This window comes from Eurytemora carolleeae, unplaced genomic scaffold, assembly GCF_000591075.1.
Source record: "Eurytemora carolleeae unplaced genomic scaffold, Eaff_2.0 scaffold68, whole genome shotgun sequence".
Lineage (NCBI taxonomy): Eukaryota > Metazoa > Arthropoda > Copepoda > Calanoida > Temoridae > Eurytemora > Eurytemora carolleeae.
The window spans coordinates 193,046-211,422 of record NW_019396093.1 but is presented as its reverse complement, the minus strand read 5'-3'; the positions used below and the strand labels follow the sequence as shown (position 1 = coordinate 211,422).

General features: G+C 32.3%; 2 protein-coding genes across 4 annotated transcripts in view; both read right to left on the bottom strand.

Annotated features, from left to right (window-relative positions):
- LOC111694716 (serine/threonine-protein kinase BRSK2) overlaps positions 1-9,092 on the bottom strand; it is a 70,468-nt gene extending 61,376 nt beyond the window's left edge. For 2 of the 3 annotated variants that reach the window (XM_023463704.1, XM_023463705.1), the window contains exon 1: positions 8,711-9,092. In XM_023463704.1, coding sequence (XP_023319472.1) covers positions 8,711-8,810 — 100 coding nt within the window. In that variant the 5' untranslated portion in view covers positions 8,811-9,092. The remainder of the gene's footprint in view (positions 1-8,710) is intronic. The other variant, XM_023463706.1, reaches the window with a different exon arrangement.
- Positions 9,093-11,268: 2,176 nt separating this feature from the next.
- On the bottom strand, positions 11,269-18,377 carry LOC111694706 (uncharacterized). The gene is made up of 10 exons (XM_023463695.1): positions 18,334-18,377; positions 18,228-18,279; positions 16,794-16,836; positions 16,555-16,621; positions 15,582-15,657; positions 15,310-15,419; positions 13,986-14,109; positions 12,834-12,906; positions 11,868-11,932; positions 11,269-11,374 (listed from the first exon to the last, which is right to left on the bottom strand). The coding sequence occupies exons 1-10, from the start codon at positions 18,375-18,377 to the stop codon at positions 11,321-11,323; spliced, it is 708 nt and encodes a 235-aa protein (XP_023319463.1). The 3' UTR covers positions 11,269-11,320.

Sequence of the window (18,377 nt, the reverse complement as noted above, 5' to 3'; positions counted from 1 at the left end):
TCAATTTTATTTATAAAACAAGTGTTTAAAAGGTGTAGTTCTGAAATTATTTTTATCTGTGTAAACATAATTTATTTTCATTCCAAAAATTAAATTTTAGTCTGAATTTGATTTTTAATTATTCAAATAGTATTGACAGCGTTCTAGGTCGTGAGGTAGACTTATTCTAAATGGGTATACCTATATGTTAAAGGTCTATGACCCACTGATTGTCAATGTTAATTAAATAATGTTCGAGGGTCAGTAAATAAACAGGAAACTAACCGTTGACAAATCACCGCATTAACCCCCTTCCCTACCCTGGAGTAGTGGCTTCGTCTGCCTTGTTTATATTAAGAAATCAATGATTGTAGAATGAAGAGGAACCCTTATCTCTCCCTTACATTACAGTTTATCTGCTTAACCAGAAACCACGCCCAAATCCCGGGACCGGGAACTCAATAGAACAAATATTTCACCAGACGACGCTAAGTATTTAATCACTCTGTTTCGGATTAAACTTTAATAATGTTCACTTAAAATACTTATAGCTATCCACTTTTCCAAATGTTAATTAGATGGCATCGAATAAATTTCATAAATAATCGGTTTAAAATCGGCACAAGCTATATAATTCTTTGTTTTATTTTGTCCATGTATATAGGTGTATATTCCCCTACACGTGAATAACTTATTTTAAACAGGATTCCCCCTCTTAACACACACACATACGGACAAACAAGGAAGCTGTATTTGCAAACAAGAGGTTAAAACTGAAGGGGATTCAAATAAGAAAAATTAATCCGATACCCCGATAAAAACTTGACAGAGGAGTACTCCGTAATCGCTGTACAGATTATCATTAGAACATGTTTGTTTGTTTCTCTGAATGGTGTTTAACCCTATTCCTGCTGGGGGGGGGGGATTGACCCCCGACCCCTCCCCCTGTAGTTTTTTACATAACTCAAAAAGTATTGGTCTGAGGCTGTTGAAATTTTCTGACTTTTCCTACATACCCACAGTCCTCCCTTTAGGCCTAAAACCGGGCTTTAATACTAACTGCCTGAGTCCTCAGGCACACTGCCCAAATGACTGTTTTTTCCTGTAACAAACTAAATCTTTGTTTTGACCCACTTCCACTTGTCAGATTTTGATAAAATTTAGCTTTTTGGAAAGCCTTTGTCATAAGGAAACGAATTCCACAAGTTTTGCGAAAAAAATTGCAAAGTTTTTGCAAACAACCTGTCAAAAGAAATTTGCACATTTTTAGTTTTTCTTGATTAAAATTCAGGTTATTTAAAATTTCGTAAAATTTTTTGCATATTTGAGATCGCATGGTCAAGGGCTTTTCAAAACTGTATAATTTTTCATTTTTTGGACAAATTTTTTTTTGCAAACATTTTTACTATATAATTGGATTTTACGATAAAAAATTCAATTTTTGCAAATTTGCAATTTTTTTTGCAGATTCTAAAAGTAGAGCACAAGAGCTGTCCAATGATGTATCATTTGTCATATTTAGACATCAAACATGGGATTTAGAGGGTGGGGGTCAAATTGGCCCCCCCCCCAGCATATCCTGGTTTTCAAGTACCCCAGCAGAGATAGGGTTAATCAACGCGTATTTTCTTTAACAAATTTTGCCGTTTAGCCCCCACCTACTTTAATATATAATCCGTAAGATACTAAACAATCTATGAACATTCCCGTGGTTATAACAAGTAAACAAAGAAAAATTTTGTGTTAGTGGTTCCATCAGATGTACTGACAAACAAACTAATAGATAAGAATAAATAGCTTTAAATTTCTTATATGCAACCTAATAATTGCGTGTAAACGAAAACTAGAGGACAGTTAAGGTCGCAAAGTCGTCTCAGTATTCTACCAAACAAATAACGTTTTAAGTGGAGACGATTCCTCTTTCTAGAAATAAGTTAATATTTGTTTGATGAAGAGCCGAAGATATTTCTTGAATGCTTGATTACAATCAATTGCAGGGATAATCAAGCTTAAACCAATTTCCTCTCCCTTCATAGCTTTCTGAAGTCGGAATTAATGAATAGAAAGAAGTAGGTCAGCTAGAGTCGGATAGTTGAACAACTTCTATAGTCAAGCCGAGAAAGAACTAGAGATGAACTAACCATTATTCAGTTTATGTGCTTCTCTAGTGCTCCTGAGCGTGTACTAGAAAGGTAGTTCAACTAACTATTCCTAATTCAATTACTTCTATAGTGAGGCTGAGCGTGTAAGAGAAAGGTAGTTCAACTAGCTATTCCTAATTCAATTACTTATATAGTGTGGCTGAGCGTGTACGAGGAAGGTAGTTCAACTAGCTATTCCTAATTCAATTGCTTCTATAGTGAGGCTGATCTTGTAAGAGAAAGGTAGTTCAACTAGCTATTCCTAATTCAATTACGTATATAGTGTGGCTGAGCGTGTACGAGGAAGGTAGTTCAACTAGCTATTCCTAATTCAATTACTTCTATAGTGTGGCTGAGCGTGTAATTGAGAAAGGTAGTTTAACTAGCTATTTATAATTCGACTACTTATATAGTTTGACTGAGCGTGTACGAGAAAGGTAGTTCAACTAGCTATTCCTAATGCAATTACTTATATAGTGTGGCTGAGCGTGTACTAGAAAGGTAGTTCAACTAGCTATTCCTAATAATTCGACTACTTATATAGTTTGACTGAGCGTGTACGAGAAAGGTAGTTCAACTAGCTATTCCTAATGCAATTACTTATATAGTGTGGCTGAGCGTGTACTAGAAAGGTAGTTCAACTAGCTATTCCTAATTCGATTACTTCTATAGTGTGGCTGAGCGTGTACTAACTAGAAAGGTAGTTCAACTAGCTATTTATAATTCGACTACTCTATAGTAACTAAATGTGTGTACAAAAGAAGTAGTTCAACTAACCATTTATAATTCGATTACTCAACATTATTTAACCCTGAACTAAAAGCTTCTCTTTATTTAAGAACATTTCTCGGATTATTCCACCTCTAAAGTCTCCAGTGTCAAACCTCAAACCAAACATGGAAAAACTAATTGCGCTCTTAGAAATAGCTGAACACTCCCTTCTCGAGTTCTTAAACAAATATACATTTTGGAGGGAATTTAAGAAGAAAAGAGTAAATACTGTCACATAGAATAGATACATTATAGATTCTACAATTTTAATTTAACATAGAAAATCTTCAAGACCTTAAATTTGAAAAGTTCGCTTTTAATATTTTTAAATTCAATACGAATTATAAAATCTCGTACTAAATGTTCACAGTTTTAATATAAATGTGATGATGAACCTTGTGAACTCTACTGGAAAATCTGTGCTGTATAATTATTCTGTGGTTTGTGTATTCGCAATTAATATTTAATTCCAGAGAAGAAGGAATTCAATGGAAAAACGTATACTTATTTGTTCTGTGAGTCTTGCGTATAACATGATTTTGCATCATTGGGGGGGGGGGGGGGTTAACTGGGCATGGACTTATCTTGAAGTAAAGTAATGTAATAACTAACCATAAGTAAGCTTTATCTGTGTTCTGTGGTCTGCAGTACTGTGTTCTGTGTTTTGGTGTTATGTATTCTGTACATACTTTATACTCTGTATTCTGTATTCTGTATTTTATATTTTATATTCTGTATTCCGTATTCTTATCACGATGCTCCTTGGCTCATTAGAACTGGATATCTGCAACTCTTTTCTGCAGAATACACTCAGAATAATCCTTAGAGTATATATATATATGTATATAAAATTGTAAATCATGAGAAATAAAACAAAGTTGTTATAAAGTATGTACTGTACTTAAATATAAGTAAAAATCGCATTTAGGATTACGAAAAACATATTACTTTTTATTTGTGGTGCATTCAACAGCTCCTTTCCCGAATAATTATGGGTGTGTATGTAAGATAAAAACTATAGTTACGAGGCCTCGAAGTGGTATATAGTAATTCTTATTCCATTTTTGTAAAATGAAAAACAAAGTTTAGACAACAAAACATTTTTCTATACTCCTAGTACACAACTAACTATTTGCTTTGAACCAAGTTTATTGTACATTTAAAACCCAACTAGCCCCATACTTACATTTGTTTTAAATTCTTGCTTTTATACTTAATTGGTAAACATTTATGTAGGAAACTAAACAATAAAGAGACGGTCTGCGAAATTTTAATCGAAAACTGATATTAATGTAGAAAACTTTGGATTTTAAGAGTAAAGACAAGCACGATAATGACCAATGTTGATCATTGTAGATAAAAAATAAAAATAAATACACTGTGGAAGACGATGCCTGGCCGCGTTAAACTAGTTCCACAAGATTCAACAGAATGAGATAGAACGGATACGGGGCATTAGTACTGATATCATCTCTACAGTCTACACGTGCGATATCGATATTGACTCTAGTTCTGAACCCTCTAGTAATAAGTTATAAGAAATATATATATACTGGAAGTTATTTATGCGTTTTATTAGAGTCTGACTCACGTCCTCTATAACACCATCAATAACTTTTGATATTCGTTTCTAAATTATATCACTGCGAACTATATAGAAGAAATACCTCTATGGGAGAACCAAACTTATGTGGTTACAAATAAGAAATTCTAAACATTTTTCTTATACTTAATAACTCTAAAGAAAGAGGAGCTATGATTGAAAACATGCAATATGATGTGCAATATACTTTAATTAATAGAGATCCAGACCACTCTGAAAATAAATCATCTTATACTTATTTATACTTTTTGTGTAGCCCTAGACAGCTTATAAAAAAAATTTGCGTGAGCGCTTGCACACTTTGGAAATACCTTTTTATACAGAAAATTCCGTATAGTTTTTATTTTCAAAATTTTATTGTTGTAGACATGTTAAATGCACGGTAAATATTAAGAAATATTGGTTTTTTCTTCTATAAGTCAATATTGCATGACTTGTAAAAAACACTTATGTTTCTCTGAACAACAATATCTACTGGAAAGTACATTGTAAGCTCTGGTTCGGTTTAAGTATCGGACCGACATTAAGGAAGCTAGGGTAAGTTGTGCAATGTACAGTATGCATATAATACAGACTATTTACGGTTATAACGGTACAGTACTGCAAATGAATAATCTCCAAACTGTGAGATTGTTGTGAGTAGATAGACCCTTATGAAAAAATTATTATTTTTAAATATTTAATAAAAACTTTTGTTATATATATCTCATAAAAATAGTCTATTATTGAGGGGAAAATTCAAAGCTTATCTATTATTATTTTAAGTACTTTAGTTTTTCAACAAATTTAAGTTACTTTTTCCTAATCTTTAATTTCATCCGAAATTTTTGTTTTGATGAAATAAGTTATATTATAATTTAGACGCCATTTTTAAAATAATTATTTTTAATCACTAAATTTGTATTTTTTTTGTATTATCTTTTACTGTCAAAAAATTAATTAAATTACACAAAAGAATTGAACGATGTAATTAAAAGCAAAATTTAAGAAAATGACGTGCTAGAAAATAATGTGAAATGAGTTGACGTAAATGAAATCTTTCAAGAGAAGAAGTTTCGAAAATTACGTAACAAAATGACACGCAGTAAAATTATCTAGGTACATTGACGTAAATGACAATTTTTGCAAAATAAATAATAAATAAATAAAAGAGAATGAAAACAAGTTGTACAGTGTACAGGGTGTTTTTTTATAAATTGTATTTTTTCATGATCGATAATAATCCACTCAAAAAAAATCTCCAACCCAAAAAGGTTAAGAGGAAATCCAAAAATATTCTGTTTGTCATGGCTGTCTATTTGTTTGGATTTCCGATCCTAACTCATAAACCCTTAGAACGCGCGATTAGCCTCAAATTTGTATTGGGGAAATCGGTAAAACTACGGGAATGGTCTGTAGAGCATGGTTTAAAAATTATTATGTGAATTGGTTGGCCTTTATAGGAATAACATTTTCTTAAATTTACAAATTCCTGTATTTCGCTTTTAGAGAAGACTGTTCTGACGTTTTTTTTGTAGGATTATCCATTATTTCTAAATAGTTACGGAAATGTATAGTTTTTAAGAAGTACGATTTTCTCTTTTTTTAGTGGATTTGTATCCATCTCTTAACGAAATGAATAAAAACACTTTATAAAAAGACCCTGTATAGTGTAGATAATTTAATGCTATTATTGCATTATGTTATTGATTATTATATTTATTTTAGCTCAAATTTTTATCAAATTTTAATCTTCTAAAAATTCTAAGAATTAATTTCAAATGTTTACTTTAAAATGCTTAAAATCTGTTCGTCTGCACAACAAAAAAGGGAGTCAAACATTTTACTGCGAGACTTTCTTGAACGAATATTTCACTTTAGATAAATACAGCTCTGCCTTACACAATTTACGCTAAATAACTCCATTTTTAAGAGAAGAACAATAATGTTTTGCATTTTTACCCAAATAAATTGGCGTTTCTCAACTTGGACGTAAAATCACAACTAGAGATATGAGATCACAAAATCGTATCAGTAATTTTGTATAATTTCGACCTATTCCTTATGTTCAGATTGAACTAAAACTTCTAATCTCTAAAACACAAAGGTGACAGTTGACGAGAAAGGAAAGTGACGTCACAAGAAAATCAATTTTTAGATGAAATATTAATAAATATAGTATCAAATAGATGTCCAACCCTCTTCCCCCGGTTCCTCTTTATCCTCCTATACTGTCTTATCCCTCCCTCCTCTTCCTTTACGCACCCATCCCTTTCATGTTCTTCATTTCCCTTAGTTTAAATAGATTCCTCTTTACCCTCCTAAACCCTCCTCTTATACTGTCTTATCCCTCCCTCCTCTTCCTTAACGCACCCATCACTTTCATGTTCTTCATTTCCCTTAGTTTAAATAGATTTCCAACCCTCCTCCCCCGATTCCTCTTTATCCTCCTAAACCCTTCTCTTATACTGTCTTATCCTCTTCCGGTCCTTTACGCACCCTTTCATGTTCTTCATTTCCCTTAGTTTAAATATTCTCAACCCTCTTCCCCCGATTCCTCTTTATCCTCCTAAACCCTCCTCTTATACTGTCTTATCCCTCCCTCCTCTTCCTTTACGCACCCATCCCTTTCATGTTCTTCATTTCCCTTAGTTTAAATATTCTCAAATTGTTTTCTCCATAAGTTAGTTTTATCACCTAATGCATATGATTGACTTTGCATGAAGTATATCGTAAAAAATAACGCTATATGTAAAAAAGGTGCAAAAGCTTGAAAAACCTGATCTCATCTAATCATAAGACTCTTGATTGTGATGCCCTTAAAGTTAGTGCAAAGGTTGTTGTAGTTAAATATTTCTCTACAGAAACATCAGATAGAAATGAAAAAAATAGCCATTTATTCAAAACTTGGAAGATATGTTCCCGAGATTTCTTCTTTTAGAAAAACTTTGCTTAAAGTTGTCCAACTATTTAAACGTAAATGCTTGTTATTAAAGGAGTTGTTAACTTTATTTAAAGTGACAACATTTAAGAGTCTGATTCAGGACGATAGCCTCTAAACTATATTTGAGCAGCAATGAGAATGATATCCTCGTTTTTTAGTCATAATCTGATAAACTGATAAACTTTTAAGAATTAATCAATAAAAAGTCAAAAGAATCCCACATTTTTTTAAATGCATATCAAATCTTTGACTGCCTGGCTGAAAATTGGTTTTTGTTAAAATTTTAAAACTAGCTATATATTAGTCGAAGAAAGGTTAGTGTTGAAAAATTTAATTTTTCAATTCTAAATTTCAATTCAGCCAAATCAGCTGTTTTTTCTTAATTTGAAAAACTCCCATCAAACTCTTAAAATATGTTAATTCAAGGGCGTCTGTATTCTAAAATGTAACTACTCTGTTTTACACCAGAACTTAAATTTGTAAATATCTTTTTGCTTAACGTTGATATAAAACAAAATCAGCTAAATCTCATTTAATCCTTTTTTAATTCTAGGTTAAAACGGTAAATCACATCTTTTAAATGAATTTTGAGTATGAGGGTTTTAAAATTATAGTTTTTACAACATCCTCCAACAATAGTTTGTTCCAACTTGTTTAAACAATAGTTTATAACAACATGTTTAACCATAAGTTTGTTAAAAATTCTATAAACATTTGTTTGATACAACTTTTTTAAACATTAGTTTGTTTCAGATCGTTAAAACATTAGTTTGTTACAACTTGCTTAATTATTAGTTTGTTAAAACTTGTTCAATTACAGTTTGTACTTAATTCTTACGTTTATTGGAACACTTTGTTTAAAAAATCAATCGATAATTGAAGTGCTCCTTGATTCCCATGTTTAATGGTCCTCCCTGTATAAAAATGAGAGCAGTTTGTTTTCATCTACATTCTCCATCGTAAATTTGTTTGCTTTCACTACCAGCTTGTAGTCTCATGGTGTGTACATTGAAACCTTATCTTTTTTATATCGTATTCGTTTATTTAGTAAAAACTAGGTTTGTCTATAAATACATATCTTAAGTCCGTATACTTTTCTCTTAATTCTATTACTTTATTGTGAAAAATTGAGGATTAAAAACATATTTTGGTCGAGCTGCAATAATTGTTATCTAATCTAACGTATACATCATAACTCGGTGTCTCAAAAAGTGATATTTCTTAGTATTTTTTTCTAAATTCTATTTTATTTCTGAACAATTTTTGGTACACCCTTTACGTTATTTATTTGACCTGTTTGTCCTTTTCCAAGCGTTTTCTCCAGCCTGTATGGGCCAACATATTGGGCCTGGGGGGTCTCACCTCCACCCCCACCTCCCTCTTCTTTAGACATAGTCACTGATTTAACCTCAAACCATCACTTGGGGTTCACTGTCCACTGTTTGAAACAACACTACAGGATGTTTTTGGAGCCTATACTCTATATTGAAGGGTTTAAGGCGGGGTTGTATTTAAGCCAAGTGTAAATATTAATATATAGAAGTGTAAGGAGGCATGCTAGAACTGTATTGAGAATCTGCCTTCAGTTGGGCCGAACCAGGGATCCTCCACAGCCTCCTTCTATACTAGACCAGTCTTATGATCATAATACAACCATTTTTTTATATATATATATATCAACACAGATACTTTATTAATAAACATTTATATCAAAATTATTCATTTTTATTGCATCCTTTTTTTTATATCTTACAATGATTTTGTCTGATGTTTGTAATGCTGGGGTTTAAACCATCAGAAGTCTGATTTGGTTGATTTGTAATCTGATTTAATTTTTTAACTTATCGTAGGATTTGTTTGTAAAGATATTAAGTAATTTCAACTCTTTAATGAATTGACTCCCCCCTTAGGGTTAAGGGAAACCATTGAATTTATTTGTTGGATATACTTGAACCGGAGAAAGCCGGGCGGGGCCTTTGACGGCTTTCTTCTACACTTCCGGCATATACAGGGCCCACACCACACACGTGTCCGGTGGGGGGGGGGATGGGGCTTTAGGAGGTTTTAAAATACTTTCTTTAAGCCTTTCTTATATTCCTCATTCATTCAACATTTTACATTGTAAGGTATTATGATACACGGATGTTATACCTATATGTTATATCTATATGCAAACAGATTGTTTAAAATATACAGAAAACTAACCAAATCTTCTTTTCATGTTAGAAAACATTAATATACTTGTATAGAGATTTTCATGTTAGAAAACAGTAAAGGGACTGTAAGCGTAATTTCAAGTGACCTACTACTTAAAGAGGGGCATCACTGATCCACAACTGTACCCATCAAATCTTTGACTGATCATCAAGGACAGAGAACTTAGTCAAAATGTTGTATAAAAAGCATACTGAGCTAAGGAACTGAACGCGAATTTATTCCAGGAAAATCGAGAATATCTAACGCAATTTTCAAAAATTCGAATACGATTATTTATAATCTGCCATTTTTTTAGGGTACCGTTATGAAACGGGGATGCCCCTCTTTAAATGGAAGGTCAGTTTTTACGCATACAGTCCCTTTAATATACTTGTATAAGTATAGATTTTCCTCTTCTCTGATCATTTAGAAATATTTACAATATCTTTGTTTACAAAGTATAGTGTACTGCACTTTCTGGGTGAAAGAGAAACAAAAAATTCAGTTTGGGCATCACTTCTCTTACACTTTATTTTTCATATTTCATAATTATTATTGTTAATTTTTATATTTTATATTATACATATATTTATTACATTTCATGTCTAAATATACAATAAATAACTCTTTTATTGTGAACTGAAAAGATTCTTCACCTATATAATGTATAATGTATATGTATTGTTTCTATAGAAATCATTTATTTACCAACTTTAGTATATGTTAAAGGGATTGTGATCGTTATTTTGAGTTATTCACAACGGTAAAAGCTTTGCCTGAATAAGAATGAACGAGATTTAAAGCATTTAAATGATCATTACTTTCGATTGTGGGGACTTGCGCATTTCTCTTGCAGGAACAATAGAAGGAAATTGTTAAAATTTTACTTCCACTGTATTTAACAAATAAATTCTAGGTTTAAAGGGTACCATTGTATATCGAGGGTCCCTTGAAATTCCGATTACAGTCCCTTTAGACGAAAGACTTAAGACTCTAGAAGAAATGGCATGCATATCTGTCCCCTCTCCCAATATTCGCCCCTCCGCTTTGTTCGACTACAAATTATGAGGAAAAAACTTTTAATCTCGTTCTTCTTCCTGTGCTACAAAATACAAAACAAGGACAAAATTGTAAATTTTTAATGAAAATTTAAAGATTTTATTCAATCTTGATTGCACGAAATTGTTGGCCTGACTAAACTGAATTTAATCGTTGAAATTAGATACTCCTCCCTCCTTCTCCTAGTCCTCCTCCTCCTCCTACTGCTTCTCTTAAAGTTATATTTATACAACACCTGAAAAAATTCTACACTAATAGGATATTCAAATCTAATAAATAGTTTAGCTCGTCAATTCTGAGAAAGAAAGATTAACCTCGGATTTTCAATTTCCTGAGTTTAAATTTCCTTTTTTTTCTTCAATTTTTTCATAAATCTGTTTAGTTTCTTCAATAGAAGCCGACAAGGATATTATACTAAACTAGTTTGGAAACTAAGTTTTTTTTTCCTACAAAAGTCGACGTTCTTAACTTAAAACTGTTAAACCAGGCTAAGAAAATTCCCATGGTTCTACCAAGTTTTCCAATCAAATTTGAGGCAAATTGGTCAAGGGGTTCATGATTTATGAGCATACATACAAACAAACAAGCAGAGATTACTACTTTATGTATAAAGATACAGAAGAAATAATAATTAAGATAACCATAAAATTATTTTTTTCTTTTTATTATGGGCTTTATCTGTGCAGTATCGCTCGGTGTTCCCTGAAACAATCATCATATATTCTAATCTGCAGTGATCTAAACGGTTTCAAACTCTAATGAAAAAAACTTTTTGAATTTTGCCAACTACTTCTTATTGAATTGCGGACGCAAGTAAGGAAATTGATAGAATTATGATCTGCCTTAAAGATTGAAAAATGACAAAATCTTCTTCATGGTTACACAGATAATGGTTTAAAGGGCTCTGTAATGAATCGGGCGTGTAAATATGTCTAAAAGATCGCCTCAATTATAGCAACAGTCTCTTTTAAGCAATCAAGTAAAAAACAATTGGCAAAAACAGGGTTAGCCACAAAATATAAGACTTTATAGACGATTGTACGAAATTTAAGGTTTCTGTTTCCTTAAAATCACAATCCACAAAACTGTACTTAATTTAACGTTGGTATTGTCATTTTTTAAAAGTCTCATCCTTTGTGGGTAACCCTGTCTAGTCTATAATTACAAAATTGCTTGTTTTTTAAAAGATGATTCCCTGTGAGACAACTGCCGGCCAATCCTGAGAATCCCAAATCAGTTTATCCAGGAGCATCATTCTACCTGGAGTAGAGACGGGCATTGTTTTTGGGTCAATTTGTAAACATTTAAGGTTGTTAGACTTTTAAGAGGTTCCACAAGAATCTGAGACGTTTCAAAACATGATAAATCAAAATAACAGATAGGAAACTAGATGTCGTCTTTTCAAGATTTAGGAGTTACGCGCTTGCTGCGTAGAATTACAAGACAGAGGGTGAGCCTGTTCTACGCCGAATCCGCGTAACTACTTTGGGCTTCTGCCTTTGGGTTCTTGTGCACAAAACACCCTTTCATTTCATCTTCATTAGTTTGATTTTATTACACAACAATACGCGTAACTACTTTGGGCTTCTGCCTCAGGGTTCTTGTGAACAAAAAAAACCCTTAAAGCTTGAAAAGACGACATCTAGTTTCCTATCTGTTATTTTAATTGATCCATGCTTCAAAATTTCCTCTTCCTTAGTTTGATTTTATTACACAACAGTTCTATCATGACCTAAGATATTGACAAATAAGATTTCTTAATTAATTTGTGTAATCGTTTGGACAAATCGTTTTGAAAAATCGGGTTGGTCAAAGATAAAATGTAAAAATCGTTATACTTTATTGCAACCCTCTCCATTAATAGCTTGTGGCATGTCAGATTCCCAACAACACCCTTTACAACTTTGTCTGATAAAAAAGTAATGAGCAATCCATGATTTCTTCTTGAAAATTGGATCTTTTTAATATTTGTTCTCTATAAAAGTGACTTACGAATTTCTGGCTACTGAAACAATAGAGAAAATCTTCTCGAATTAAATCACGCTAGACAAATAAGAATATCTTCCACATTATGAATAATATAATGAATTAAAGGAGGTTAATTTAAAATTATAATAACGGTCACTTAAAACACGGACCTCAAAATGATGCCAAACCCTACCTGGAGATGAGGACTGACCAGTCTGCTGGTAGGACCAGGCGTGATAAACCAACCAAAAATCATCATTGTCATCCTGAATAGATCACGATCGTTCTTTGTTTCGTTTTTTAATCGTTTTCAAAAACGATCGTTTCGTTTTTGGAAAAAAACGATCGTTTTAAAAACTACCCAATCGTTTTGAACTTTTAGAAAACGAATAACGATCGTTTTAGAATACGATTGTTTTTTAAAAACGATTTGTGACCATTTTTTATATGATTGTTTTTTAAACGATCACTTTAGAAAAACGATCGTTTTTGAGAGAATAAATTTTATTGACAATTATGTTAATGATCGTTAACGATGGGTCATCGTTAACGAAGGGTTGTCGTTAACGATCGTTAAAAAAACTACGAATTTTATAAAAACAGTCGTTTTTAGAAAAAAAGATCGTTTTTGAAAAAAAAATACATGCAACTTTATTGACTGTTATTCTTACATGAAGTTAAAAAGTTGTGGGGGAGCTAAAACTTCTTGATATTTTCTTAAAAACTACACAAGGATAAGTACAGATGCCCTTCAGTTCTGTTTTCTCTCTTCGTTCACGATCGTTAACGAAGGTTAGTCGTTAACGACGTTAACGAATGGTCGTAGTTAACGATCGTTATCGAAACGACGATTTTTATAAAAACGATCGTTTTTAATAACGATCGTTTTCAAAACGATCATTTTAAAAACGACCATTTTTAAAAACGAACTTTTTGAAAAAATTATCGTTTTTAAAAACGATAGCTTCGTTTTCGATTTTTCGTCGTCGTTTTTATAACTAAACGATCGTTTTTTCAAAAAATTAAAACGTTAACATCCCGACGTGTAGAATACATACATCCAAATTTTAGAATCAGGAATACAATTTAATTTATTATTGCAGATCAAACATCAAATATCACAAAGTATAAAAAAGAAATGGAAGTTTTGTGGATATTTTCCAGAAATTGGATTGTCCAATTTAAAGTTGATTTAACTTGCATGACCTTTTTGTACCTTAAACATAAAGGTAATACAACGGAAGCATGTCTTGGCTCTTAAAATGTATTTTAAAATACTTTCATGTAAAATCAAAGCGTTCCAGGACCAAAAAAGTTCGTGTGTATTATCCATTTGATTATTTACCTGTACAACTGAAGCATGTCCAGGACCCTCGAATGTACAGTTGACATGCTGTTTGTATCTATTCCAGTCTGTCTGAACTACACTTTCATCAAACTTTTCAAATGGACCAGAAATAGAACTAGATCTAAAAACAATTTTGTTTTGATAAATACTTTTTATTATAAAAGCAATAACATTAGTTTTCTTCCTCTAAATATCTACAAGTTTACTAGCAAGAAAATAACCTGGCAAGCTGGCGATGCTAATGAAATTTTCTGGAACGTTTACCTGGCAACTCTAATGGAACATTCTGGAAAGTTTACCTGGCAACTCTAATGGAATATTCTGGAAAGTTTACCTGGGAACTCTAATGGAACATTCTGGAAAGTTTACCTGGGAACTTTAATGGAATATTCTGGAACATTTACCTGGCAACTGGGAACATTCTGGAAAGTTTACCTGGCAACTCTAATGGAATATTCTGGAAAGTTTACCTGGGAACTCTAATGGAACATTCTGGAAAGTTTACCTGGGAACTTTAATGGAATATTCTGGAACATTTACCTGGCAACTGTAATGGAATATACTGGATAGTTTACGTGGCAACTTTAATGGAATATTCTGGAACGTTTACCTGACAACTTTGATATAATATTCTGGAACGTTTTCCCAGCAACTAAAATGAATATTCTAGAACGTTTTCCTGGCAACTACAATGGAATATTCTGGAACGTTTATCTGACAACTTTAATGGACTATCATGGAACGTTTACCAAGCAACATTAGAAGAATATTCTGGAAAATTTTCCCGGCAACGCCAATCGAATATTCTGGAACGTTTTCAAGGCAACTCCAATAAAATATTCTGGAACGTTTACCTGGCAACTCTAATGGAATATTCTGGAAAGTTTACCTGGCAACTTTAATAGAATATTCTGGAACGCTTTCCTGGCAACTTCAATGGAATATTCTGGAACGTTTACCTGGCAACTCTTATGTAATATTCTGGAACGTTTACCTGGCAACTTTAATATAATATTCTGGAACGTTTATCTGGCAACTTTAATGAAATATTCTGGAACGTTTCTCTGGCAACTTTCATAGAATATTCTGGAACGTTTTCCCGGCAACTCCAATTGAATATTCTGGAACGTTTTCCAGGCAACTCCAATGGAATATTTAGATTCTGGAACGTTTACTTGGCAACTTTAATGGAATATTCTTGAACGTTTTCTTGGCAACTCCAGTAGAATATTCTGGATCGTTTTCCGGGCAACTCCAATGGAATATTCAGATTCTGGAACGTTTACCTGACAACTTCAATGGAATATTCTGGAACATTTACCTGGCAACTTTAACGGAATGTTCTGGAACGTTAAACCAGTTTACAGTGTAGAAGAGGTAGTACATCTCTCTTCGTTTTATCATCCAAGGACCTCCTACCATATTCCTTTCCTAAACAAATTTACTGTTTACTAATTTTACAAAAATCTTCTGGTGATTAGCATGGTGAATGGTGATACAGTTAAATATGTATTATTATAGTTTCTGAATTTAAATATTTGACTTATTGCTGTAAAAAAAAATAAAGACCCTTAAAAATGAATTTATAAATACCTCTTCCATATCTGCTGTTAGTATAAGGAAAGTAGGAGACCAACCCTTAAAATTGAAACCGGAATATTCCATTCTTCTAAAATAAAGCTCAACATTCAACTTCAAAAATCTGTAATATCCATATAATAAATAGTTTGCTTGTTTGTATCCAATAAAATTCAAAACAGCTGAACCGAACTCACATGACCTCCAGTAAGGTAATAGACAGTCAACATTTGAAAATTTTGAGAGGAAGATTTTGACAATTATTATCATCGTAAATGCACCAACTTAAATAGAAAAATATGCGAAAACTGGTTTAAAAAAATTGGAAACTTGAAGGACTTTAGTTTAAAGCTAAAATTATCAATAAAAAAGATGATTTTGCGTGAGTAATAAAGAATTAATCTATGTTTAAAAAACTATTTGATAGACATAGATAAAATCTTTGAAAATCGATTAAATAATGTACTTGTTAAAGAGATCTAATCAGCCTTTAAACAGAAAAAATATTTTATGGCTTCATGGTCTAAAAAGTTCAACCTGGACATTCCTTCATAATCTGACTAATAAAAGTTTTAAAACAGGCAAAAATTCACATAACTTGGCTTCTGATTACTTAGATACCTGTATACCTGGATATCTAGATACCTGGACACCTGGACACCTGGACACCTGGACACCTGGACACCTGGATACCTGGATACCTGGATACTTGGATACCTCAAAACCTGGATACTTGGATACTAGGATACCTGTATACCTGAGTCCGAATTAAAAAATTTGAGCTCCAAAATCCTCCAAAACCGGTTTTAATTGAGCGCCGGCTTAAATTTTGAAAACAATGAATACAATTCTAAGCGGAACCAAATATATTTGAGCCGCGTCTCAAATTCGAGCCGCGGCTCAAATTCTTTAAATTCGGCCTCTGGATACCTGGATACCTGGATACCTGGATACCTGGATACAAAGAGAGTGGCCAGTGGCCATCTACCTGATATATATATTGCTGGGTTTATCTTCTACATTATTTTCTGATTTCCAGATTATATAAACATGCCCTATTTCAATGTGTTTTTAGTTACAAAACCATTTATAAACGTCTCGTGCAGCAAATAATTTTTCAAACGTATTTAACCTGTATTACTATGATATTAAATTTTAAGAGCATGAAAACAATATTAAATGCACTTTAGCAACAAGTTTTGTAAAAATGTGTTTTTAATGTTTTGCCTGTTTTTGAGTCCTCAAACACATGCGGATCAACCACTCCAAACTGAATACAATGGATTGATTGACGCTATTCTAGTTTTATGATAGGAACAGTGAAAGATAAAAAATAAAGAGAAAGATTTGTTAATTTTTTTTTTTTAACTAGATGAAGAACGCTGTGGTATATTTACAAGAGCTTTAAAATTCAACTAAACTGTTTTGTTATAGCCATTTGCTACATCATATGATATGAGACCCCCGAAATAGAAAATAACAATTTAATAGGGTTTCCAACTCAAGTTAATTTTACTTTCGGGCAGTTGCGAGCCCTTGCACGCAAGTAAATTTAATTGCGCGCAATTCCGTAATAATTGCGCGCAATAAACGCAACAAAAATTGCGCGCAATTCCGTCCAACTTTCTTGCATTTGTGTTTCAATTTTTTGATGATATTCAATTTAAACCTTATGGCACTCAATAAATGCAACAAAAACATCAATTTATACTTTAGTAGTGGCATACAATAAACTGATTTTCATTAACATTTATGTCACAAATGCTAAGAAAATTGAATTTAAACTTAACATTTTGTTTTATAATATTTATTTGCAGCATGATAACCAGAAAACTCTGGCATAGAAAGACGACATTTTTTACTCTCGCAAACCCATTTAATTGAACAAGTGATTTAATAAGATACTATTTAATGTTTTTTTGCTTTGTAACGAAATCAAATACGCTGTGATGCTGTCTTTCTGTACCATAGTTTTCTTGTTCTCACTGTATCAAAATATCTAATTTTGACTAAACATAAACCTTACAATTTAACCACAAATGTTTCCATTGTAATGTTCATCAAATGTGAACAAATGAAAAAGTATCCTATTAAATTGTTAATTAGTGGCTTAACCAGAAGAAGCTTTAAAATTTGAAAACTGTTATATGAATTGTTAAACTCAGGCCTTAATTATTTTAAAATCTGCAGAGATATTTCCATTTTCTGATTCTGCAAAAATTTATAAGTCACAGTTAAAATTATTGATTTTTAGATGGAAAAGCAATTCTGTTGCACGCAATTGCGAGCAATTCCCCCAATATTTAATTGCTTCCTTGTTGCAATTATAGCGCAATTGCGTGCAATGAAATGGCTTAAGCGGAAGCAACCATTGCGTGCAATTCCGCGCAATTGCGTGCAACGGAATTCCGATTGGAAAACTTTAAAATTAAACAATCTTATCAGCTTCATATTTCAAAGTTTTATGGGATCTCAAAGTAGAAAAAATCATGAAAGGAATTGAGTCTTTCTCGCGAACTCAGATTTTCTTATCCCATAGTTTAGATATTTTGAACTATGACTTCTGTTAGATCTAATAATCTAAGAAAATTTGAGTTGGGGCAACAAGTTCACAACTCTCCTTTCAAAATTGATCATTACAAAGTTAAAGGTTTCTCTTACCTCATTTTCTAGAAGTGGATTTTCACTAATCTCCTTAAATGGTCCAAATGGACTAAAAAAATAGGTTAATAAAAGAACTATTAATAATGGAGAATTTCTTTTTAACCTGTTAGATACAGCCAATCCTGCAGCGTGTTTCTTTGTATACAT